Source organism: Gekko japonicus, unplaced genomic scaffold (genome assembly GCF_001447785.1).
Source record: "Gekko japonicus isolate JY-2015 unplaced genomic scaffold, Gekko_japonicus_V1.1 scaffold2418, whole genome shotgun sequence".
Classification (NCBI taxonomy): domain Eukaryota; kingdom Metazoa; phylum Chordata; class Lepidosauria; order Squamata; family Gekkonidae; genus Gekko; species Gekko japonicus.
In genome coordinates this window covers 218,157-243,823 of record NW_015165315.1, presented here as the reverse complement: position 1 = coordinate 243,823, position 25,667 = coordinate 218,157, and the positions used below count along the sequence as shown (strand labels likewise).

Below are 25,667 nucleotides of genomic sequence, written 5' to 3'. Positions count from 1 at the left end.
CCAGTTTAAATGCAAGACTTAGTATTAATTCCAAATTAAAGCCTAAGTGAACAAACTGCAGAAGACTATTACTAAGAATGGCATATTTTGGAACATTCTTAAAAGGCAGAAAGGGGTTTCACAGAAACATTTTAATATAAAAAATCTTATAAAGCTGTTTACAGTCGAGGATTGACAATGATACTGAAAAATTCTGAGTGAACTTCAAAAGGCTGAAATGGTAATCATCTGTTTGCTTGATTCTAGCTCAATACATAGTTCACATTTTTGTAGTTTGGTCATCAGGAAGACATCCTCTTGATCGCATCTGTGCTTGCCATAAGTTAAGGCCGGTAGTCTGTAGAGAACCCACAGCCAAAATGGCATGGTGTGTTTGCAATCCAGAGCGTCAGCTATCCACAGCAGTTTGTTCCTCATGTGCAATAATTTAGGCCAGCACCACAGAGTATCACCAATCTTCAGTTAATAAGTATCAAGTCATCATCACTTTTCCATCTACAGAAAAAAATAAGTAGTAGTCTGTCTCATATATTGATATCCACAGAGAAAATTCTAATAAAATATGCTGAAAGACTTCCGAGAAACTTAATTTGTAAGAGTAGCAGCATCTGGTTTCTAGATTTCCAGTCTTCACTATTAAACTCCCATACGACTTTAAAAACCTGCAGAACTCTCTGCTACCATCCCATATTTCCATGCCTCTTTCTGCTAATCCCTACAGTACTGCCTATTGCCGACTGTCAAAAAGGTGATTCAGTGAGATAGGAAAGAACAACTCATGGCACATTCCAGTAAGTAATGGAAATACTAGAAGAGTCTGCACCCAGAAGTGGTACGTCATATAGCTCATCTCTCCCCATATCAAGGTCCTACCTATACATCTGTGATGGTTTCAGCCCGAAGCAGCATTAGGATCAGCCAAAAGTGATGAATATGCATTCCCAGGTTAATACTGAATTTACACATGCCACTTACAAATACAAATACAATACCTTTATTGGCATAAAATATCAAATACACATGCAGCATAGAGCCTCAAGATAGGCTGGAGGGCTATCACATTCCAAATTGCCTTAATATGAGCCTCTCCTCCTAGATACCTCATAAAAGAAATTTGCTACAGGTTCCAGAATTTCTATATTATGCGAAGACAATAAAGAACTAATTTTATGCTCATCAGATTGGCCCAAAAGGGGGTCCAACACAGGTTCAATATAAACAACACGGATGTCATAGTAGAATTTACAGTACAATAGCACATGTCCAATGGATTCGATTTCCCCCATCCCACAGGGGCACAATCTATCTTTATAGGGAATTTTCTTGAACCTTCCCGATAGAACAGCTGAGGGAAGGACGTCGAACCGCGCTAGCATGAAAGCCCTACGAAAATGGGGCTGAATCAGTCTTGCCAGGTATCCTGAGGAAATGTGGCTAAAAGAAAGTCCCATACTCAAGGGAGAGCAATGTCTGTGTACAAGTCTTCTCAGATCTTGCACCTCTATATCAAGGCGTCTTTGTTTGAGTAAGGCAAAAGCCTTCTGCTCAGACAAAAGTACCAAGTCATCAAAACTAAAGCCGATTATAGAATTTTTTTTCTATATATTAATCAACCAAGTCGATAGATGGGATTCAGTTAACATGTGCACCACAAGACTGTTTGGGCCACATCTAAAATGAAGGCGCAGCCAAAATTTGAAGGTTATGGTCCATGCCATCGTAATTAACCGTCTTTGGGTTGTCTCCAGGCACATAGCTGCATATGGTACGCAAGCTGGTAGCCACACGATTTTCTTCAGGAACTTAGATTGAACACGTTCTACAGCTTCATTACAAGCCGAGACCCAAATTGGGATACCATAAAGCAGTTTGGCGGGTATTTTATGGTTAAATACTTTAAGAGCAGTGGGAATATATTGATGTCCTTTGGTGTAAAAGAAACGGGCAATAGCAAGGGCATTGTTAGTTGATGACTTAACTGCATCTTTAATATGTGTAGCCCAGCTGTTAGTATAATTGAAATAGATGCCCAGGTATCTATGGCATTTGACTTGTTCGATTTTTCCCCCCTGTATAATCCACTTAATGGGCTTCCAACTTTTCTCAAACACAATGATTTTGGATTTATCGAAGTTCAGGGACAACTTGTTCTTATTGCAATAAGCAAGAGCTTGAGCAAGCATCCTTTTCATCCCCATTTCTGAGAGCGAGAGCAGGACAGCATCGTCCGCATACAAAAGTAACGGGACATGCCTCTCACCCAGTTTAGGGCAATGGCCATCAATACTCCTCATAAAGGGGTCTAAATCATTTAAGAAGAGGTTAAACAGGGTTGGCGCAAGAATGCAGCCCTGCTTAACTCCCACGTTAATGGGAATCTTAGCTGTTAAGTCCCCCTTCTTAGAATATCTAATCTGACAGGTGTTTCCAGAATGCAGATTTTTAATCAAGAACAGTAGTCGCTTGTCTATCCCCATGTCACTTAATTTCTCCCACAGAATATCCCTGGGCACCGAATCAAAGGCACCCTTGAGATCCAGGAAAGCCGCATACTTGCCCTGACAAAACCCAATCTGCTCTATCCCAAGGACTTGCTGCTCTAATATCCAAGACTTAAGCTTTGTAGCCAAATGTTTGGCATAGAGCTTCCCAATGATGGACAAAAGACTTATTGGTCTGTAGTTACTTGGGAGCTGGCAATCTCCCTTTTTGAAGACTTCCTTGGAATAACAGCAGTCGGGAGGCGGGGGCAGGCTTATTCAGCCACCTCTCTGAATATCCTCCAGGCCCCCAGTCACCAGAGGTTGCCATGACTTCCAGGTGCACACACACTCACATGCACACACACGAAAAATACAAAAAAAAAACCAAGAAAAAAGGAAAGGTGTTTGCTCTTTCATGGTATATATGATCTATAGTAAATCCTAAACTACTCTAGATCCATTAAAATCAGTGCATTTAGAAGGGTGTAACACTGCTGAGGATTGCACTGTAGTTGATATAGCTCACTTAGCAGCTTTGTTGTGCAACAGAAATAGTATAGCATTTTACACAAATTATGCTCTGTTCCTTCACTCGGAGCAATATCCTAATGCTAAATATAATAGCAACAAACTCCAAAACCATACTTGTTGTTTGGAAACCCCACGGCTAGATTTCTGGTTGTGCTGCTCATCCCAAATCAGTGCTAACTTCAACAGCATTTAGGAGTGCAACAAGAGCTGATGGAACCTGCAAGACAGCATACTGACCTCCTACAGCAACAGAGACTCATGGATGTCCGTGGTCCTGTGCTGTATTCTTCACTGCCACATTCTTTTAGAAATTCATGAAGATCTGTCACTGGGAAGCCACTCTGCTGATATTTCTGACAGAGGTCCGGTGGTAGAAAAGGGGGGGGGGGAAATCAATCTAAGGAGTTATGTTACCTGGTCTGAGAGTTATTGTCCATTTAATGCTATTCATCCCAAGCCACTGTATCACACAGAGGCGACCATCCCCTTTCCTATCTTGTTCTTGACAGAATGGCTCTATAGTATAGAACTGCAAGTATCTATGCATACTAGACCACACACACACACAATAGATCAATGAACGTATTACTTTGGCTCTGTACTTTGCAACATTTGTGCTACCTGAGTTACCTTAGCTATGCACATGATTTTCTAAAAACTCTAGCGAACACTCTAAAGCAGGGGTCTCCAACATTTTTGAGCCTGTGGGCACATTTGGAACTTTACACGGTGTGGTGGCTAAAGCCACAAAATGGCTGCAGTAGGGGGTGGAGCCAGGCACAAAATGGCTGCTAAGGCTTACTTTCAATCATATAGTGAAGATCCTGGTGCTGTGCTAACAGCTGCTACTAAGGTAATGTTTTTTTTTTTTAATCTGCACATCCAATCAAATCTCCAGTGGGCAATCAGAAGCCTTGCTGGGCAAAAGCCCCACATGGCCCCACCCACATTCTAAAAACACTTGGGAGGGCATCAGGAAAGGTGTCAGCAGGCACCACGGTGTGCACAGGCACCACGTTGGGGACCCCTGCTCTAAAAGGAGGACAGAGTTCAACTTCTTGCTTTTGACACATATTTGTTGCTGCCAGGCCACATATGTCCCTGCTACCATAGACGTTTGTGCTGGGTGATCTTGGGCCAGTCGCACACGGGCAGCCTAACCTTCCCAGGGTTGTAAGGACAAAATGGCGGAGAGGAGAATGATGTAAACTGCTTTGGGTTCCTACTGAGGAGGAAAGTGGGGTATAATCAAGTAAAATATAAATATTAAAAATATAACTAAATATTTTCATTTATGTGCAGCACTTCCGTGCATTTCCACACCTTGTCAAACATTCAAAAACTGAAGTGGTTCACCTGTTGAATTTCTTGGATGTCAGTCCTGACAGGAAATAGAGGGGGGAACCTCATTTCAAAAGGCTCTCTGCAACTAACTACACACAGAGAAGAATCAACACTGTTCTTGGTATGGTGCAAGCCAAGGTCAGCCATATTACCACTTGTATAGCAGGGGTTAGATGGGGGAGATAGAAAATGGCTTTCACAAGAAAACCCTTAAGCATTCATGTAACAAAACTTTAATTCAGCATCTGTTCAGTCAGATGCTACAGCCCAACAATAATGTTGAGCCAAAATGAGAAAAATACAAGCAGCCGTTTACCTTTATGGTGTCATAGGAGTCTGTAATGAGTGCAATAAAAAGACTAAGGATCATATAAATGAAGAGGCTAATGAAGGAATACAGGTATAGCCGACTGAACAGCCACACCAAAGTACTCTTCCGCTGAATTTGAGCAAACGTAGCAAACATGTCATCACCGTTGACCAAAGAAAACAGACATTCTGCTACTGTGTTCAGATCTTCAAACTAGAAAATATTGAAAACAAATAGTTACCTTTACACTTCAAAAAGTAATGAAATTTAATGTTTTCATTTCTAAAGCGTCTTAGTTGCTTTATACCAAAGCAGTAAACCTCAAGAATGACTAAGTCTACTATGACGTATAGGACCCAGCTAACCCTCTAATCCAGAGGTGTCAAACTGATTTGTTATGACAGCCAGATCCAACATAATGTAGCCTGAGGTACCCGAGATATAAACTTATAAAGGTGATTTCAAATGCCGAATGGCAATTGCAGTTGAATGACAACAGCAGGCTTGATTGGATTAGGTGTGATATGCAGAGGGGTAGTAGGCATGGAGACACCAGCATTGGTAATGAGACAGGAAACCTCGGTCTCAACTCGATCCAGGAGGATTCAGTCCAGGAGGATGCAAAGAATAAATGGACATAAGTCTGACATTAGAGACCACAACATTCAGTTGGTGACCTAAGAGAAGCAGTGCTCTTACAAGGGAATTTCAAAGGGAGATTAGAAAGAGAGACTGCTGAATTGCAATTGATAATGAAGCTCAAGACAATGCATCCTCCTGGACTGAACTGAGATCTAGTTTTTCTGTCTCTTTACCAATGTGTGCTATTATCATTTGGCATCTGAAATCACTCCACCCTCCAAGATATAAGGACCAATCCATATGTTCTAATTCCTAATCAGGTTTTTTTTTGAAAGAAAATAGAACAGAGAAATCCATTAAAAAAAACCCAGCTTTTCAGAATAAGCCAAAATAATTTCCTTAATGTACATTGTTCTTGTCAGAATAATCCACCCTCCCTCCCTCCTTCCTACCCAAGAAGCTTATATGTGGAATAAAACGTTGCTGGTCTTAAAGCTGCCATGGGACTCAAAAAGAGGAGGAGCAGCCCCAGGCAAGTAGAAGCTGGGTGGGTGGGTGAGTGAGTGAGAGAGAGAGGCTTGTCTTTGTATCTCTCCCGCACGAGGTCACCACCTCTGTGGGGGGGGGAGGTGGGGGGGAGGCAAGAGACAGGAAGCAGGAAGTAAAGAGCCACTGAGGGAGCTGAGGGGAAAAGCAAACTAGAGTGCGGCTGCAGCAGCAGCCTTGGAAAGGAAGCAGAAGAAGGAAGTTGCTTGGGGGGCTGGTTCTGAGCCCTGTGCGAGCCAGATCTGCCCCCCGGGCCACACATTTAACACTCCCGCTCTAATCAGAAGTCAAATGTTTGTATTAATTAAAACCTTCTACCGAGAATGAAAAAAAAACCTTCAGAGAACTCCTGTAGCTGATCTCAGAAGATAGCAATTCCACAGGGCCGGAGCCACAACATGAAGGTTGATCGGCCAGCCTCACTACATGTTTTAAATACAAATGTGCTTCTTTCTGGTGCAACACCGAAATCAGATTGGTTATGTCATTTGCAGTCAAAGATGGAGAAGCTCTATACAGTCAGTAAAACCAAGACCTGGAGTTGACTGGCTCAGATCATGAGCTACTCAATGCAAAATTCAGACCTAAACTGAAGAAAGTTGGAAAAACCACTAGGCCATTCAGGTTTGACCTAGATCACATCCCTGATGAATATACATTGGAGGGGAAGAATAGGTTTAAGGGACTAGATTTGATCGACAGAGTGCCTGAAGAACTATGGCTGGAGATTCGTGACACTGTACAGGAGGCAGCAATCACCACCATCCCAAAGAAAAAGAAATGCAAGAAAGCAAAGTGGTTGTCTGATGAGGCTTTACAAATAGCAGAGGAAAGAAGGAAAGAGAAAGGCAAAGGTGAAAAGTAAAGATTTACCCAACTGAATGCAGATTTCCAGAGAACAGCAAGGAGAGATAAGGAGGCCTTCCTGAATGAACAATGCAAAGTAATAAAGAAAAAATATTGAATGGGAAGGTCTAGAGATCTCTTCAAGGAAACTGGAGAAATCAAGGGAACGTTCCGTGCAAAGCTGGCCATGAATAAAAGACAAAAATGGTAGGGAGCTAACGGAAGCAGATTAGGAAAAGATGGCAAGAATACACAGAAGAACTATACAAGAAGGAACTCAATGTCCTTGACAACCCTGACGGTGTAATCACTGACCTCGAGCCAGACATCCTGGAGTACGAAGTCAAATGGGCCTTAGAAAGCATTACTAACAACAAAGCTGGCAGAGGTGATGGTATCCCAGCTGAACTATTCAAAGTCTTAAAAGATGATGCTGTTAAAGTGCTGCACTCCATATGCCAGCAAATTTGGAAAACGCATCAGTGGCCACAGGATTGGAAAATGTCAGTTTACATTCCAATCCCAAAGAAAGGCAATGCCAAAGAATGTTCAAACTATTGCACAATTGCACTCATATCACACGCTAGCAAGGTACTACAAGCTATCAAGACACTACAAGCTAGGCTTCAGCAGTATGTGGATAGAGAACTACCAGAAGTATAAGCTGGGTTAAAAGACGCCTGCTCCTTGGAAGGAAAGCAATGGCAAACCTAGACAGCATAATAAAAAGTACAGACATCACCCTGCCAACAAAAGTCCATATGGGCAAAGCAATGGTATTCCCAGTAGTAATGTATGGCTGTGAGAGTTGAACCATAAAGAAGGCTGAGCACCGAAGAATAGATGCTTTCAAATTATGGTGCTGGAGAAGACTCTTGAGAGAAGATCAAATCAGTCAATCCTAAAAGAAATCAACCCTGACTGTTCCCTGGAAGGACAGATACTGAAGCTGAAGCTCAAATACTTTGGCCACCAAATGAGAAGGGAGCACTCACTGGAGAAGACCCTGATGCTGGGAAAGACTGAAGGTAAAAGAAAAAGGGGATGGCAAAGGATGAGATGGTTAGACAGTGTTATCGATGCAAAGAATATGAAATGAAGCAAACTCTGGAGGACGGCAGAAGACAGGCGGGCCTGGCATGATGTGGTCCATGGGGTGGCAAAGAGTTGGACTTGACTGTGTGACTGAACAACAATAACAACAAATTGACTCTAGATTCTAGCTTAGTTTTATACCATTTTCCTGTAGCTGCAAAGGTATATCCTTATGTCCAGGACATGCATTCAATCTCATACACAGCAAGTTCAGAAAAGTCAAATATTGACTGCAATTTGAAGGCATTTAGAATAGAAGGCTCTAGTAAAACACAGGCTCTAGTAAAACTTAAAGAAGACTACCAAGACAAGGCACTAGACATTTCGAGGACAAGGTGAGGCTCCTAGTAAAACTATGATATAATACTGCCCTCTTGTGAAAAGCTAGGATACCTGCTACAGTCCCAGATACTGTATTATGGTTCCATCAACGACTTATCAAAGAATTTGTGTTTTTGTTTCTCCTGTAGGGTGTTTGCTTATCAAATTAAGCATCAAACTGTTTTCTGCAAGCACACGTGACTCAGTATGCACATATCATAAGAACATAAGATGCCAATGTTGGATCAGGCCAAAGGCCCATCCAGTCCAACACTCTGTGTCACACAGTGGCCAGAAATACCAGGTGCCATCAGGAGGTCCACCAGCGCAGCCAGGACATTAGAAGCCCTCCCACTGTTGACCCCCCCTAGTACCAAGAAGACAGAGCATCACTTGCCCCAGAGCCCCTATCTATACCTTGTGGCTAATAGCCACTGATGGACCTCTGCTCCATATGCTTATCTAATTCCCTTTTGAAGCTGTCCATGCCTGTAGCTGCCACCACCTCCATGTGTTAATCATCTTTGGGTGAAGAAGTACTTCCTTTTATCCATTCTAACCCGACCACTCAGCAATTTCATTGAGTGCCCACGAGTTCTTGTATTGTGAGAAAGGGAGAAAAGTACCTCTTTCTCTACCTGCTCTATCCCATGCATAATCTTATAAACCTCAATCATGTCACCCCTCAGTCGTCGTTTCTCCAAGCTAAAGAGCCCTAAGCACTAACCTTTCCTCATAGGGAAAGTGTTCCAACCCTTTTATCATTCGAGTGGCCCTTTTCTGCACTTTTTCCAAAGCTATAATATCCTGTTTAAGGTGTGGTGACCAGAATTGCACACAGTATTCCAAATGAGGTTGCACCATTGATTTATATAGGGGCATTATGATATTGGCTGATCTGTTTTCAATACCCTTCCTAATAATCCCCAGCATAGCATTGGCCTTTTTTATTGCAGTTACAAACTGTCTCGACATTTTCAGTGAGTTATCTACTACAACTCCAAGATCTCTCTCTTGATCAGTCTCTGCCAGATTATCAAGCATGTACATACAGTTAAAGTAGGTATTTTGAGTGCAGAGCAATGCTATTCCCCCCCCCCCCACATTAAATACTGCAGCAAAATCTGGGTTAAAAAAAACACCCTGCATACCTTTTCATGGTATGGCCCTAGAACAATCCAACCACAGAAAGTGTAACCAAGGTATATCATCCCAGCACAACAACAGAATCTTAGAACTTTTGGTAATGAGGCTTGCATGGTTAAAATGAGTACCTATAAAAGAAGGAGAGTGAGAAATCATCAGACTCACACACATGAAAGCAGAAAAGTAATGTTTGAATCAATATTTGATTGTAGGGCTTACGTTATAAGTCTGGAAGTAGCCCAAGTATCGGATGACTCCAACCCAAACGAATAAAGTAGATGTACCAAGCAAAATGCTGCAAACATCATAACTTGCAAGGTTCTGAAAGAGTATTAAGTAACCAAAACAGATTTGTGAAATTAATTTAATCTTTGTTCAAGTCATAAGCAGATCAATGAGACCTTGGAATTCCCAGGGCCACCATACCAGAATACAAAGATTGTCCCACTTCTTACCTTGGCTTTTATTTCCATTTTCATTATAGAACCAATTATAGTCATCATATCACTGATAATCACCAGGACATACCACCCATTTATAAATTCCAGGCGATCTGCGCTGCACACATGGCGCTTATATTTCTCCAGGAAGAAGTTCACAAATCTCTGTTTAAAATGTTTTTTAAAAAATGTAAAAGTAAGTTGGAAGTTTCTGCTGTTTTGGACCGGGAAGCACATAGTCACATACTAGTTCACTTTACATTATTTGGGTCCACCAGGTAACCTTAAGGAATAGTGCATAAAAGCAGACCCAGCATTAAATGCCCACTTGCTATGAAAATCACTAGGTGTCCTCAGCCCAGTCACGCTCTCTCCACCTAACCTACCTTGAAAGGTGGCTGTTACGAAGATAAAATTGAGAGGGGAGAAAACAGTGTAATGCCTCCCCGAGCTCCTTGGAGAAAGGGCAGGAGGAGCTCAGCTGCAACACATTATGGCAACAGAAACTACTATCTACTTAGAACGAAGTTTGAGACCAGTGGCACCTTTAAGACCAACAAAGTTTTATTCAAAGTATTATTGGCTTTTGTATGCATGCACACTTCTAAGAAGTGTATGTGCACACAAAAGCTTATACCTTGAATAAAACTTTGTTGGTCTTAAAGGTGCCACTGGGCTCAAACTTCGTTCTGCTGCTTCAGACCATTACAGCTAACCAACTGAATCTACAATCTACTTAAATATCATAGGACTGTGAGAAATAGCTTTTAAAATTACGCAGGTAATTTGCACCCATACACCCACTTTTTATTTTACACTGATGACGCAGAAGCACCACAACCAACAACTTCTTCCCAAATCTCTTGGCCCCTTTGAAGGAACCGATCATACAATTTCTTCCATTGCTACACTCCTCCTAGAAAAGAAGCCACATGAATTGCTCTCAATAGGGTCTAGGGCCCCTCACATGATCCTGCCATTAAGGAAAGCAAAGGTTCTGCAGAACAGCTCATTCTACCGGAGCAACAGATCTAAAAGAAAGAAATCCAGGCTGCTACAACATGACATTACTAATTCTCTCCCCAAAATGTATTAAATACTGAGATATGTATATAAGGAGTGCAGGCATTCCTTTAAAGGGGGGGGGGGACAGAGTTAGAAAGCTAGGAGATGTTAGGAGAAGGCAACACTCCCTTGTGTTAGTACCCTAGCATTCACATGAGAGTAGAAGCTCAATTTTATTGTACCCTCATACACTAAATCCAACTGATGCTAATCAACAGTGAAACTGCCCCCAAAATGGAGGCAACTAACCTGCCTGAGCATTATGACCTCTTCTAAACTAGGTCAACTGCTGAGAGATTTTCATTAAAAGAAAGCAGTAAGACTAATACCCACAGATTTAAGAGACAGATCTAAATTTGTTACTTGTGCAGCTGCCCTGTTTCTATTATAAAAATCAAAATTCAAATTACTTTGTTCCCATTACCAAAATACAGGGCTTTTATTTATTTGTTTGGGGAAAATTAAAAAGCAGCCATCAGAATACTGGCATTACTTACTTTTTGCAGCTTCAGAGCAAGAACAATGGATCGTGTGCAGAGAATAAGAGAAGCAAAGCAGCTCACAATGACGAACCCATCAAAAACCAAGATATACTGTGTTTTTTTCTGAACTGTTAAAGAAAATATAATCTTGTGTTAATCCCTTTCCACTCTTTCTTAGATTGCAAGCATGCCTAAAAATCACAGCTTGCTGTTCAATGTGTTATAATAATAATAAACGCCAAAGAGCCAATAGAGGACCAAAGTATAAACTAGAAGGAAAGCTCATACACACACTGCCCCTTCCAAAGGCAGTTCTCAGACCAGAGCCACTTGGATACTGAGTACGAAGACTGCTGACAGAAGAGCATAAGCAACGATCCACAAATAAAAGATTAAGGTCCCTGCCACACGGCAGAAAAAAACACGGGCAAAGTGTGGCTATTCAGAGCTGCACCAAAAGAAACACGCGGCGGCGGGATCATAAAGATCCCCTGAGCCGCCACGCTGTTGCTCCCCGGCACGATCAGATGCCAGGGAGGAAGCCACCGACCGGAGACCGAGACAGCCGGCTGCGCATGTGTGCGCATACGCAGTTCGGCCAGGAGCCTTGGATGCGCCGGCAGAAGGACACGCCGGCGATCCCACGGCCGCGCTTGATGCGGCCTTTCTGGTAAGTCCACCTCTGTAGGTGGTTTCTTTTAACTACGGATTTTCGGCCTGAAGGGCCAGATCGGGGATGAGTGCACACCGCTTCCCAGATGTTGCAGTGGGATTGTGCCCGTTTGCTGCACCCCCGATCTGTCCCTCTTCCGGCCCTAAATCTCCTGTGTGACCGGGGCCTAAGAAATCTTTCAGTACAGAGCAACACCATAATTTCCCCCATGCATTCAAGTACAACTTTTAGCTCACTAACCTTTCCAAATAAAAAGAGGGCAAATAACTAAAACTAGTTTTGCAAATACTGCTGCTCAAGTCATTCCTCTAACACCTCCCAAATTTGCAACCAGATTATGAAACTATAAGACAACTGCAATCCACAAAGTCTATTCAATTACAATTCTTTATAGTAGTACACATTAATATTGTTTGAGCTGGGAATGAAATGGCTCATTTTGCCCTCAAAAAATTATGCCTGCTCCCCCAAAGTCTCAGTATGGACTGTGGCATAAGATACTGGGCTCATCGAATATGGCACATACAGTTGCTCTTCTAGTGTAAGTCTTACAATTTGTGGTGGTGACTGCATAAGCAAGAATTCAAGCTTACACATATACAGACTACTTTTAACATAATACTTACTAGAACCAGATATGTTCAAGTCTTTGCATTCCTCAATATCAGCATCAGTATCAAAAAATATTTTCATCTTACCACTGTGGGCTCTATTGTTAAAAGTGATCTGTTAATATAAATGCAGCAATTTAAAAAATTAATTTGCTTGATACAATAAGGCATTTGAACAGTTGAGATCACTTACAGTAATCTTGCACATTAGAAAAATACTGTGGATAAAAAGGATACTTACAAACCTTTTAAAATGCACAAAGAAGACTGCTTCCACATGGATGCTTTGCTCTGCCATGGCTTCCTTACAGCAGTGCTGCTTCGGGGGGCATCCACATGTTATCCTCTATTCATTCTGCTTCTGTGCTTCCCCCCACTTTGCAGCAGACTTTCCCAAACCTGGTTTGGTATGATCTTTTTTGGAAAGATTGCAGTCAAACTACCTTTGGAGGCTGTGTGCACCAGAAGGTCCCGCTTTTGCAGGTCCCGCTAAAATCTGCCCATTTTTCTTACCTCAGCCCCTGTGGCCACTATTTCCTTCCTACATACATGGGAGGGTATTTTCATACTTTTTTCTTAAATCAGGAAGTGATAGACTACTATAGTGTTATAATAATCTACTAATAGTTCCCAGCTTTTACTTAAAAAAATTTTTTTTGCAGGTCTTTAGCCCTTTTTGATGCAATGTTATAAGGGGAAAGTTGCAGGCTGCAAGTGAAATGTTACACAAAGACTTATTCTTATGTGAAAGCAGCTGAAACAGTTTTGGCCAAAGTAAGTGGCAAATAAGTATCCCATCAGCAAGCCTCTAAACTGTTCCACTTTATCTCTGCAACTACAGACTATAAATTGGAAACAGTTATATCAAAGGATAAAGAAACAAAGCAGCAGGCATCTTTACCTTCCTAACCGTCTCCAGCTGTCAAAATATATATCCCAAGTCAGCCACCATTAGAGAACACAAGGCCTTGTACTTGCTATAAAGACAGACAAGGCAGAAATTTATCTACTTGGGCTTGGATCCTAAGCAGCATGAACAATCCTACTCTATGAGAGGAAGGCAACTTCCTACCTCAACCCCCCTGCCACATCTCCAAGAATTTCCCAACCCATAGTTGGCAACCCATGCTAACAGAACTGCAGCCTGGGATCCAAGCCATAACATTTTATTAAGCAAATTACTGAAAGTACAATTTCAACTACTTATTTTAGTTATGCAGTTAAAACAGAAGCTCTTTGTAAAAAAGAAAAATATATAGTTATTATAATCATAAACATTTAGACATCCAAATTTTTGTTGCGAGCCAAAGAACTGGGATGGAGGTTTGCTTCCTTTTTCTAAGCTCCTCTTTCCTTACTAACTGCTGTATATTTGACAGTAGAGCAAGAAAGACGTCTCATAAGAAACCTTTTAATTTAAAAATATGCAACATTTTCAGTGTTTAATTAAAAAATACTTACTGTATTCTGAAATTCATAGCAATCAGGAAGTTCACGGGCATGAATGGTTTGTAGATCAATACCTTTTAGTTTAAAAGAAAGTTCAACTTCTATAAGCCTGAATGATTTGAAAAAGGAAGAGCATTATGATACATTCATTCTTTTTGAAAAAGAAAGAAAATCTGTCTCCAAGGCTCTCTTTACCTATAAAATTCAAGGCTGAAAAACGATGAATTCTTCAAATCACTCGTTTCCTTAACAGCCAGTACTTGTGGCTCTAGGAGGATGCATTCTGAGAGAGAAGAGGCAAAGAGGGTTTTTCCCCCATAATTATTCCAGTAGGGCAGACAGCACCTAAGGCTGTGATCCTAAGGCTGGAGGGGTAAAACCCCATTGACCTCACTGTGACTTGCTTCTGAGTAAATAATCAGAGGATTATGCTGCTAGACAGGTGTCAGGTTTTGTAGACCACTGCAGGTTGCTTTTCAAAACCCCATGGTAGTACATCTCCAAGGCAGTCCTGCCTCATTTTCTTCTGACACTACTTCCACACACAGCTGTGTATACCCTGCCTTTGAATCTACAAGGAGCAACTGCCAGTAACAAACAGTGCTGTTATGCACAGCATATTGACTGTGTACGCCTAAACTCCTAGGTGTGCCGTGCAACTTTTCTCTACACACCAACCTTTGATAATATTATGCCAGGGTCCTTCAGTCAGCAGGTCAAAAAGTTTGACTACACTCCATTTTAAAACCACCATGTCCTTGAGGCAGTCCCAAGGAGCACTTCATATTTTGCTACAGACACAGAATCTATTCAGTCTAATTATCCCACATGACAAATGAGACAGCCAGCATGGTGCAGTGGTTACAGTATCAGACTAAGATCTGGGAGACACAGGTCTGAATCCCCGCTCTGCCCACGGAAGCCTGCTGGGTGACTTTGGGCCAGGCACTCTTTCTCAGCTAATCTGTCTCACAGGGTTGTTGTGCAGATAAAATGGAGGAAAGGAGAATGATGTAACTTGCTTTGGATTCTCACTAGAGAGAAAAAGGCAGGGTAAAAATGAAAAAAATGAAACTGTAACGATTTTATCGCAGATCAGTTGCTCTGAGCCAATATAGCCAAAACAAATTTGCATAGCCCTGCCTGGGGCGAGAGGATGGGTGACCTAACCAGTTTGGATGACTTTGCCCCCTCCCCCCTGGGCTCCTTCACCCCGATTGCCTGTTGGCCTGTCGGCAGGGAGGATGAGGGCGGCACAAGCAGCAGCGGTGGCAGCAGCACATTAAAAGCAGCAGAGGCGAGGCGGCGAGCCTGAGCTGAGAGAGCAGGCAGTCATAATATAAATAGAGTGGCTGCAAATTCAGAAGACACTTTATTATTTTTATAGGTCTCAGGAAGGTACTTAGAATCACCTCCAGCCTAAAGCCAAAAGGTTTCCTACGGACCACTGCACTCAAACGTCTGTCTTTTGAACTAGCTATAATGATCACAAATGTCTTATTAAACATGTCAAAAACTCTGCATTTTGAAACCATCAACGCATACCTGATTAATTGCAAAAAAGATGCTGTCATAAACATCTTGCTGTATGTATACACTACAGCTATAGTCAACTTCATCAACCCCAGAGTAGTTTTTCAGAAACAGCCTTAGCATAGCCCAGCTTTATAACAAATTTTACGTCCAACTAGATTTTCTTTCCACAGTGGGGTATAGAAGACTTCACCCACCGAAGAGAAGAAACCTTCAGGTAAGCTCCAATATTATATGCCCAAGCTAGCGCTTGGGTGGGATCCTCATTTTTATTCTGTTCCACCACTATGTTGCACACCCTTCTACCAGATGAAGCTTCTGCAGATTTTAACTGGTCCAACCTATAGTGTCTTAAGGTAAAGGTTTCCCTTGCTCGAAAGCCAGTTGAGTCCGACTCTAGGGTTGCGGTGCTCATCTCCGTTTCAAAGCTGAAGAGCCAGCGCTGTCCGAAGACGTTTCCGTGGTCATGTGGCCGGCATGACTAAACACCAAGGTGCACGGAACGCTGTTACCTTCCCACCAAAATGGTACCTATTTGTCTACTTGCATTTTCTTGCTTTCGAACTGCTAGGTTGGCAGAAGCTGGAACTAGAGACGGGAGCTCACTCCGTCATGCGGCACAGTCGGGTCTCGAACTGCTGAACTACCGACCTTCCACAGCCTGCAGTTCAGCATCCTAACCACTTGAGCCACCGCAGCTCTATAGTGTCTTACACAGGTATAAAAGGTGGACCAGGTTGCAGCTCTACGGAGCAACAGGGCTAATGGAACTGGAGGGTCAGCTTCACTCTGAGCCAATACACAAATTTGCATAGCTCTGCCTGGAGCGAGAGGAGGCGTGACCTAACCAGTTTGGATGACTTCCCCCACTGAAGGAGAACAAAAAGTTACACACTGGAAAAACAATCTACAAACTAGCAAGGCTCTTGAATCTGTGAAACTGCTATTGCTAATTCTTTTAAATCTAAACCACTTATTTCCTTGGTCCTTATAAGACAAGATGAAAACAGATGTTTAATGTCCTCCATGAAGTTTGTCTCAAAACTCCAGAGTTTATTATTCTCCTTTCAAGCACAATTTCCATATTATATTAGTATAATGCCTTTAGATTCATTTGTGGCAACAATGTTCAAGACTTGCTTCTTTCTAAATGTGGGAGAGCCTACAAACAGGCAAGAATGGGCCCTGTGGAGGAGATCTGTCAATATTTATTTCATTTATACCCTGCCTGTCTCACCAATGGGGGCTCAGGATGGTACTCAACTGCTGAGTAATGGCCATGTTATCATTTAGAAGGAATCAAGAACTGATATTCTTGACGTTTCACTTCACCACAGGCACATGTTTCTCCCCTGAATGTGAATACTCACAAATAAAGTCACACTGTAAGAAAAGACCCTTGCAAACCGATCTAATAAGTGTCATAAATTAAAATCTCCTGACATCACACAAAGTCTTGAGCACTCCACAACTCCTTAATCAGGCTTTATTTAGTAGATTTGGAGGCTCAAATGATGGGATACAATGACTCCTTCTTATATCATGAAAGCAATCCTAAGCAGGTTTACTGCTCAGGTCTCTCTAACGGGGCTTACTCCTCTGAAAGTGTCCTTAGAATTGCACTAAAAATCCCCCAAATTATCAAAAAAACCTAATAGTTCTATACCTGTTTCAATAGTACTGTCTATGTTCAGCGTGTCATTGGAAGGAAGCATTTTGCTTTTCCTGTATTGCTGTTTACATATCTGCAAGCCCGATAGTTCGTCTTCATCTTGCTCATAACCAAGTATACCCAGTGATATATTTTTCAGTTGCCGGTACTAGTTGGAAAAATACAACAATTTTTTTTTAAAAAAAATCGATGATGGTTAAAGCACCGTACTTCCCCTCCCAATATAGACACATACACAAAAGTGGTTTGAAGAGTGCCTTTTCATCTGCAATGTGTCACATGGGACAGAAAGTATAAGAGATATAATGATCGCAAATGATCTCAAAAGTCACATTCCTGAGATCACAATACATGATGTAAATACATACAAATATAAACAAAGAAATACATTGCAAGACTAGTTCTATTAGCTTAAAAAGGGTGACATTTTGGCTGCCCTTAGTTAAAATTCAGTCAAAGTTAGTTAGGGAGAAGCTCTTCTCTGCCTACATACGTTTAAAAGGTAAAGGTAAAGGTTCCCTTGCTCGAGAGCCAGTCGAATCCGACTCTAGGGTTGCGGTGCTCATCTCCGTTTCAAAGCCGAAGAGCCAGCACTGTCCGAAGACGTTTCCGTGGTCATGTGGCCGGCATGACTAAACACCAAGGCGCACGGAACGCTGTTACCTTCCCACCGAAGTGGTACCTATTTATCTACTTGCAATTTCTTGCTTTCGAACTGCTAGGTTGGCAGGAGCTGGAACTAGAGACGGGAGCTCATTCCGTCATGCGGCAACTCAGGTCTCGAACTGCTGAACTACTGACCTTCCACAGCCTGCAGTTCAGCGTCTTAACCACTTGAGCCACCGCAGCTCCTCTACATACGTTTACTTGGATGCAAATCTAATTGACTTTGAGCATAATCCTAGACAGAATTACTCCCAGGCCCACTGCTGTATTCCAAAGTGATAGAGGAGCCACTTGTTCTCTTCAAAGAATGTGCTATTTATTTCAAATAATACGATGACCCAACCAATTTCTACTTTGTGAGCTGCTGGCATTAAAGTTGTGAGCGAGCGATTTGGCTGCTGCATAAATTAGTTTGCTCCGGAGCCATCCTTCCTAAGCTGAGACAAAAATGTGTGAGCTGGAGGCTCAAAAACTGTGAGCTAGCTCACACTAACTCAGCTTAGAGGGAACACTGGACCCAACAGTCTTGGACAACATAAATCACATTAACACTGCCCTCGAACTCCACCATTGTGTTGAAAGCCACTGCAGCCAAAAATTCTGCCACAGCTAGTAGTGTTATGCCAGAATTGGTATCCACTAGAGATGAAAAAAGCCCAGGAAGCAGAAGAAGCACCAGTAGTGATCAATGGCTGAATCCAGAAATCTCTCCAGGGAGAGCACACAATCAAAGATGATATGAGCCAAGGTTTCAGTTGCACCAGATCCACAATGACTCAGTCAATCCGAATGAGCTACTCCTTGGAATGTGCCCAGCAAAACAGCAGAGGGAAAACCATTTAACCTGGCCAAAACAAAAGCCCTTCAATATTTAGGGCTGGTCAATTGATAAAAATAAGATGGAAGTGTAGGAAGAGGACACACAATACCAAAAAAAATAATGTAAACAACACTCAGTGAGCCCTAACAAGGGCTGATTCATAATTTAAGGTGCTCTTCCAACAATATGATGCTACAGTGTTGCAGGACTCATAATTAAAATATGCCTGGACCTTCACACACGAATTGTAACATTTCTAAACACCTTCCTCCATTCCCCCAAGTATTTACAGGTAACTTGCAATTATAACTTTAAAAAAAAAAAGTGTGACTTTAAACATTCAGCCAGTCATAATATAAGAGTGGCTGCAAATTCAGAAGACACTTTATTATTTTTATAGGCCTCAGGAAGGTACTCCAGCCTAAAGCCAAAAAGGTTTCCTATGGACCACTGCACTCAGACGTCTGTCTTTTGAATTAACTATAATGATCGCAAATGTCTTATTAAACATGTCAAAAACTCTGCGTTTTGAAGCCATCGACACATACCTACCTGATTAATTGCAAAAAAGATGCTGTCATAAACATCTTGCTGTGTGTACACACTGCAGATGTAGTCATCTTCATCAACACCAGAGTAGTTTTTCAGAAACAGATGCTTGAATGCAACTGTGTTCTCTTCTTTGAAGGAAACCACTAATTGATTACTCAAACCAAAAAGGATAAGCTTAAAAAGAAAAAGTAGAAAGCAGTTTTTGAATCTTTAAACGTATATATGTATGGTTTCTCCTGGTAAATCAAACAGTTTGCTGTTTTTAACATGTGCAACACCACTGCTAAAATTAAAGCCTGGCTTTCATATCAGAACATACAGATTCACCAACCTGGGCTACTTTCACACAGGCTCCCCCCCCCCCCCCCAATTTTAGCCACTCAACTCGTGTGCGTTTTTCCTGTTTTCCCATAACATTGCCCTGCATTCATGCCTGAACCTTCCCCCCCCCCTAAAATAAATGTGTTTTTTTAACCTGGGGGGGGGGACAAATTTTCCATGCATGATGCTGCTGGGGTGTTCTCTTCAATGTGCTGAAATGGAAGGTGCTCCTCTTCAGTTTCAGTTAAAAAGAATGCCTCCTACCCCCTTCCTCCGCCTAGCCATTAGGGTGGGGTTTTTTTAACTTTTTAAAATCTCACTCAGCTTTACTGACAAGTCGCAACTGCAAGGGAAAGAGGAGGCTGTATTTAGGGTTTTCTAAAAATGCTGTTTGTTTAAGTAATATTAAACAGCACAATTGCACTTTGTTACATTGTGTGGATCTCTGAATGAAGAATAAAGAATAAAGAGGGACAAGAAGATTGCAAAGGAAAGATTCCCAAATGGAAGGTATGCCTTTGGTTTCAATGAAAAGATCACACATCCCTCCATCTATCTATACCATGTTTTAATTTTATTTTTTTAATCTCTAGTGTTGTATTGTTACGCAAGTACTCAAGTTACTCAATTCAAAAATCAAAGTTTTGTGTGTGTTTCCATTTTAACTCAGAAAGGGTGGGTGGGAAAAATCAGCTGCCAGTTGAAAGGGGGAGGCCTTTCCATGGGGGCGGGGGGTGTTGCACTATAGTAGGTAGGCAAGTACAAGGGGTTGAAGGCAAAGTTTTGCATTATTCCTGAGCAGTGCTATGAAAATATGCAGAAGGCTGTATTTTTTAAGTCTTGTATTATGTGCCCCAAATTTAAATTTTTTTAAAGGAAATGCAGGCAGAGATTCATGATGGAGGAAAGACCACAAGGGGGAAAGGAGTGATGGTAATGTGCATCTACTGTGAAAGGGAGAACTGTACCATATGGAATCCCAGTTGAAGATACTGCACTGGCAACTTGAGGAGATCAGAAGTACAGAAGCACCCCATTTCATCCCTATCTGTGTTAACTCTGTGCTCAAGAAATGAGGCCACTGGAACTGAACTGCAGGCACATCTATTTCTAAATTCAAGCACAGCTTCATAAAACCAGACTTCGGAAATTAAGCAGCACAGATTTTCCCCCCAGCCTAATTTTAAATACAAAACAGCTTCAACTATTCAACATTAAGATATCAGATGATGGTGCTTATTGCTTAATCTTATAAATAGCTTCATAAACTAATATTATTTGCATGGTGGTCCTTAAAATAAACTATGTGGCTCAGAGGAAACACACAAACCAAGAGGGGGGAAGTCTGTTCCATTTCTACAGCAGCAGACAAAACAGTAGTGATACTGAAACAACTGATAAGTGACTGGAGTTTATATAGCACTCCCCACTAATATTTTTCATGCTTGCTTATTAAAGAGTAGAAGACAACAGCCTCTATGCTCAAACACACACATACACCCTAAAGCCCTAGGAACCATCAGTAACTAATGGCTAACCTTGTATTCTTTTCAGTGGCAAATCAGAATAAACAAAGAACCTTGGTGGTCCAAATGTCACCAGAAAACTTTATGGCAGTGCAGTTACTTTCCTCCCTCCTTCTCCACTCCTTTGTTTACAATTCACTTTTGCTACTTAAAACAAAGTAGGACTTAAGTAGCCAACAGTTACTGAAAGACTGTTTATTGACTGCCCGATTAATGACCGAGCACAGTGCGTAACTCTAAATTAGCTTGTTTTAATTACCTGGGTGGTAACCATAACTATTTTCAATATCTGTAGCCCCAGTTTCCATGGTATTTGACGTCTGGCTCGGTATTTTTCACATGGATTCATAAAATAGAACTTTAAATCTTCCTTTAGAGATGCCTCTTCCTTATAGTCTGAATCTGGCTGAGCCATCATACTTCTGCAATAGATGGGTTGAGGTTTTAAGTTCAACATACCTTAATGCATTTTACACTTGTTCTTTTTATTCAGAAATCCATAAAGGAAAAGAGCTTCTCAATAAAGAGAAAGAAGGTACACTGCCCTTTTATAACAAAAGAAAGTTCTTTCAGCACACCAGAAGGGCCTGTTTGCACATCTCAGAAGGCATGGCATTGTAAAGATGGCTGTTTTCCAGAAAGCTGGTAAACATTAACATTCGATAAACCACGATTAAGACAGCATAAGTGAAGTACACAGACCTGTTTTGTTAGAAGACACTGCTGCCCTCATGGCACTTCTTAGTCCAACTGTTTGAGACACAGGCTAAGGGTCAACCTACATATTACATGCAATATGCAGTATGAAACACTCAACAGTTCGCATCTTTGCTGAAAACCACTATCAGGAGAGAACACTTTTCAGCAGGGAAGCAGCAGAGTGTACATGCTTAGCTCTTTCTTCATCTAAAATAACTCCCTGCTGCCTAGACACTTTGTTTCTAGAACTGTCTAGAGGGAATATCTGCAAAAATATGTACCTGGAACTGCCGGGGGTGGGGGGGGGAAGAGTTGCAGAGGAAAAGCTGTGGGTGGAGAAAGCACACCCTCCCCTTGCTATTTCTATGATGCTTCTTTCCCCACCAGGATTATCTTACATACAACTACTTTTAAGATATAAGTTGATCTCAGTGCCCTGACTCTAAAGAAGTACTCACAGAAATCCTGCAGTTCATCAGCACCTGAGTTTATAAACAGAATCCACCAGTGACAATGACTTCCTTCTTAGCCGCTTTTACCATCTGTCTATATTTGGCCCTGTAATGCTGCATAAACAGAACAGCCGTAAAACATCCTTCCACCGAAGGAACGAATGAAGCCAAAGGTCCCTGTGGCTATGCATTAGCCAAACAAGCCTAAAACTTGCCAGCTAACTCATGACCAAAAACATCAAACTGAAAAACTTTTTCTGCTCATTTGTGTTAAGAGCAAACACTGCCTTTCTGGAAACCCTAAGTAAGTACTTACCCAGTTCTACGAAATTACCAGAGTTGCATGGCTTTGAGCTGTGTGCGGAAGTCATATTGTTTGTATAGTAGAGTGGGAATGGAGAAAGTCTTAAGAACTTTATGCATCAGAAACCACTTATTAATTATTATTATTATTGTTGTTGCTGTTAGAGTCTGGCATAGTCTTCTCTTCTTCCTAGAAGGTCAAGGGTGCAACCCAAACCAAGTTCTACTTAGTACCCCTTTATCTATTCAGATTCAACAGAAATTGTCAGTGGCCTGCAATCCAGATTTGATCCACCCCTTTTTTGAACCTCCAGCCTGATAAATTATGGAGAACTCAGACGTTTTTGGATATTTAAGCTGGTCTTAATAAAATGGTGTTTGATAGCTTTTGATTTTCGATCCCAGTAACCAGAGATCATTTTCCAGAACAAACTACAGAACTTCAGAAGAAGGTTAACCTTTATTCCTAATTATGGGCCCGTGCAGAATTCTTTCCCTAATTCCGGAGAAACCCAAATGCTGTAGGGTGCTGAACTAATCAGGAACAGCCAATTGGCGGCCTGCCGCACAGTGATAAGAGCATTGCCAGGGGAAAAACCAGGATGCTTGCATTTGTACATCATGTGGTACCAAACCAAACCATAGGATTATAAACCATCTTCAAAACCATGGCTTCAGATCCAGCTTTGGACATATTCTAACCATAGTTAGTGGAGCAAACTTATTAAGACTAGCCATAGTTTTATGCAGTGTTTGAATCAAGCCATTATCACCAAGTAAATGCTTTGAGGAAAGGTAGTTCAAACCTATTACTCCAGAACATTCTCTTTTAAACACTGCTGAATTTTATGGGACTGTACCATGCACAACGATTCATTGTTTGCAGTAAGTACATGACGTAAGAACAACCCTTCTGGATCAGACAAGTGTTCCATCTAGTTCAGCATTCTGTCTCACGTAGGGGCCAACCGGTTACACCAGAGGATCAAAAACAGGGTGCAGAGGCCAAAGCTCAACACTTGTATTCAGAGGTTTACTGCCTTTGAAAGTGGAGGTTCCCTTTGGACACAATAGCTAGTAGCCAATGATAGACATAACCTTCATCAACCTGTCTAATCCCCCTTTTAAATTGTCCATGCCTGTTCATATTGCTGCATCCTCTGGCAGTGATTTCCATATTTTAATCACTGGTTGAGTAAAGAAGTATTTCCTTTTTGTCTGTCTTTCTATTGCCCATCAGCTTCATTTGATCTCAGGATGCCTTCACACCTGCAGTAGACCTAGCAGCTTTGGATACCTGAACCTTGGAACATGAACCAGCAATGTTGTTGTTCACAGTAATATGCAGTGAGAAGTTGTACAAGCGCTTCTTTGTTGCATTCACAGGCTACATTTATTTATTTATTTATTTATTTTAATCCCCCTAAGGGGAATTTTTTATTGGTTTTTTTCACAAGACTACAAACTACAACTGAAAATACAGGAGGGGAAACCACATCTAAGGAAAAAGAAAAGAAACCCACTAATAACTAAAACCCCAAGAATGGGAGATCAATACACCAGCTTATCTCAATGTTAGTCTAAAATGCTAGTAATACATTGAACATAGTCGGTTATGCTAGGTTATTTATCTTTAAACCATCCATTTATGTATTTCATGAAACCCTCAACGCATCCCAAAATTATTACAGAATTTCCAGGCACAATTCAGAGTCCTTCAGCCTCTATTTTCTCTTATCCTTTCTTATCCTCAATTTATATGGACTTTTGGGGGCAGCTGCCCCCTTTTCAGAAGAAGAGTCCTCGTCAGAAGACACCAAGCCTAACTCACCATCTGTTTTGCTTTCTTCTTCCTCCTTCTTGTCCTCTGCTGGTTCCCCCAGCTGTGTTCAAGGGCTACATTTATTGAAACAACCCCTGGCCCAAGCCGCTCACAAAACTAAAGGGTCTTTGACATGCTGCTTCACACTGTTGTTGTTCAGTCACACAGTCAAGTCTGACTCTTCGTAACACCATGGACCACATCACGCCAGACCACACTACATTGCTGAAATAGCGTGAGGCTCTCTTAATATTAAAGCACCATATAAAGGAGACCTAATTTTAAAGTCTAAACAGTTTCAAAGTTTTAATACTTTAAAATCCCAAGACAATCTCCCCAAGGCAAAAACCATGCAGTTGCACTCCACTGCCTTCAAATTGCCATTTTGCAGATGCATTCACTTTCAACATGCGTTTGAGATCTTCATTTAATTCAGATGAGTGACTCAGTGTAAGGCAGCAACAGCGTTACTCCTCTGTAGGATGCATAGAGATCAAACTGAACTTTCAGCATACATTTTGGGAAAGGGGCTTAATCCAGAGCCCTAATTCCTAGTGTTATTCCTAGTACAGGAACCTGCCACATGCATAAAGTGTCAAAGTTCTGTTTGCTTTCCTAAAGAAAAAACAACTTTAAGTATTTATTCTATGCACACTTACCTGGAAGTCCTAATGAATCCATTGCAGTTCAAAAGTAAACACACACAGGATCAGACTGCATGAACTCTACTCTGGAGCACCCCACTTAAATCATTTGGAGTAACTTTTAAGTAAAAAACGCAGTGTCACACTGCAAGAGTTTTGTTTTTTGTAGCAAGTTAAGGCTACAGCCAATGTTAAGGAACACAGAGCAGACATCGCATCAGCTATACATCCTTTACCACACTTCCCTAAAATTTTAGTACGTCCCTACATGCGTTTATTTGGTTAGGTAGTTCGATAGAACAACACACTTTCACTACAATAAATTATTTTTAGTCCCGATCGAGGGAGGTCATAAAGATAGGATAAATGACTATTATGGATCATTTTCAAAATGCGTTTCCAAAACCGGTTAACAGGCCTACCTTCACTTGTTGATAAGGCAGACCCTTTCACCCCAACCATGCGGGAGCCGGTCCTTCATAGCCCCAATGGGGAACGAGCTTCGCAACTATTGGAAGTTCATCGTTATCGTTTAAATCAAAACCAGCAGATTGGTAATGACGGAACAGGCGACTGTCCTCAATGTTCAATGAACTTCCAGACGAACTCGCAGCACATTTCCAAGTCCCAGGAAAGCACTCCCCTTTCCCTGCCACTCACCTGGTCACCAGCGTCCTCCCCTTACCCAGGTACTGCATGGCCATGATGCACGGACGCCGGCGCTTTCCTGGCC

The 25,667-nt window shown here is 41.6% G+C and overlaps 1 protein-coding gene across 1 annotated transcript; it reads right to left on the bottom strand.

Annotated features, from left to right (window-relative positions):
- Window positions 1–201: 201 nt before the first annotated feature.
- MCOLN2 (mucolipin 2) lies at window positions 202–25,667 on the bottom strand. Its single transcript, XM_015410500.1, has 14 exons — window positions 25,595–25,667; window positions 21,274–21,436; window positions 19,168–19,341; window positions 17,124–17,277; window positions 14,120–14,207; window positions 13,937–14,033; window positions 12,491–12,590; window positions 11,207–11,319; window positions 9,660–9,809; window positions 9,424–9,525; window positions 9,210–9,332; window positions 4,675–4,881; window positions 3,252–3,367; window positions 202–495 (listed from the first exon to the last, which is right to left on the bottom strand). The coding sequence occupies exons 1-14, from the start codon at window positions 25,636–25,638 to the stop codon at window positions 459–461; spliced, it is 1,668 nt and encodes a 555-aa protein (XP_015265986.1). The 5' UTR covers window positions 25,639–25,667; the 3' UTR covers window positions 202–458.

Coding starts and splice junctions, on each gene's coding strand:
- MCOLN2 (XM_015410500.1), bottom strand. CDS start 25,638: ATGGCCATGCAGTACCTGGGTAAGGGGAGGACGCTGGTGACCAG. Junction 19,342..21,273: donor TAGTTATGGTTACCACCCAG/GTAATTAAAACA, acceptor TTTCTTTTTAAG/CTTATCCTTTTTGGTTTGAG. Junction 17,278..19,167: donor TCTTTTTTGCAATTAATCAG/GTAGGTATGTGT, acceptor TTTTCCAACTAG/TACCGGCAACTGAAAAATAT.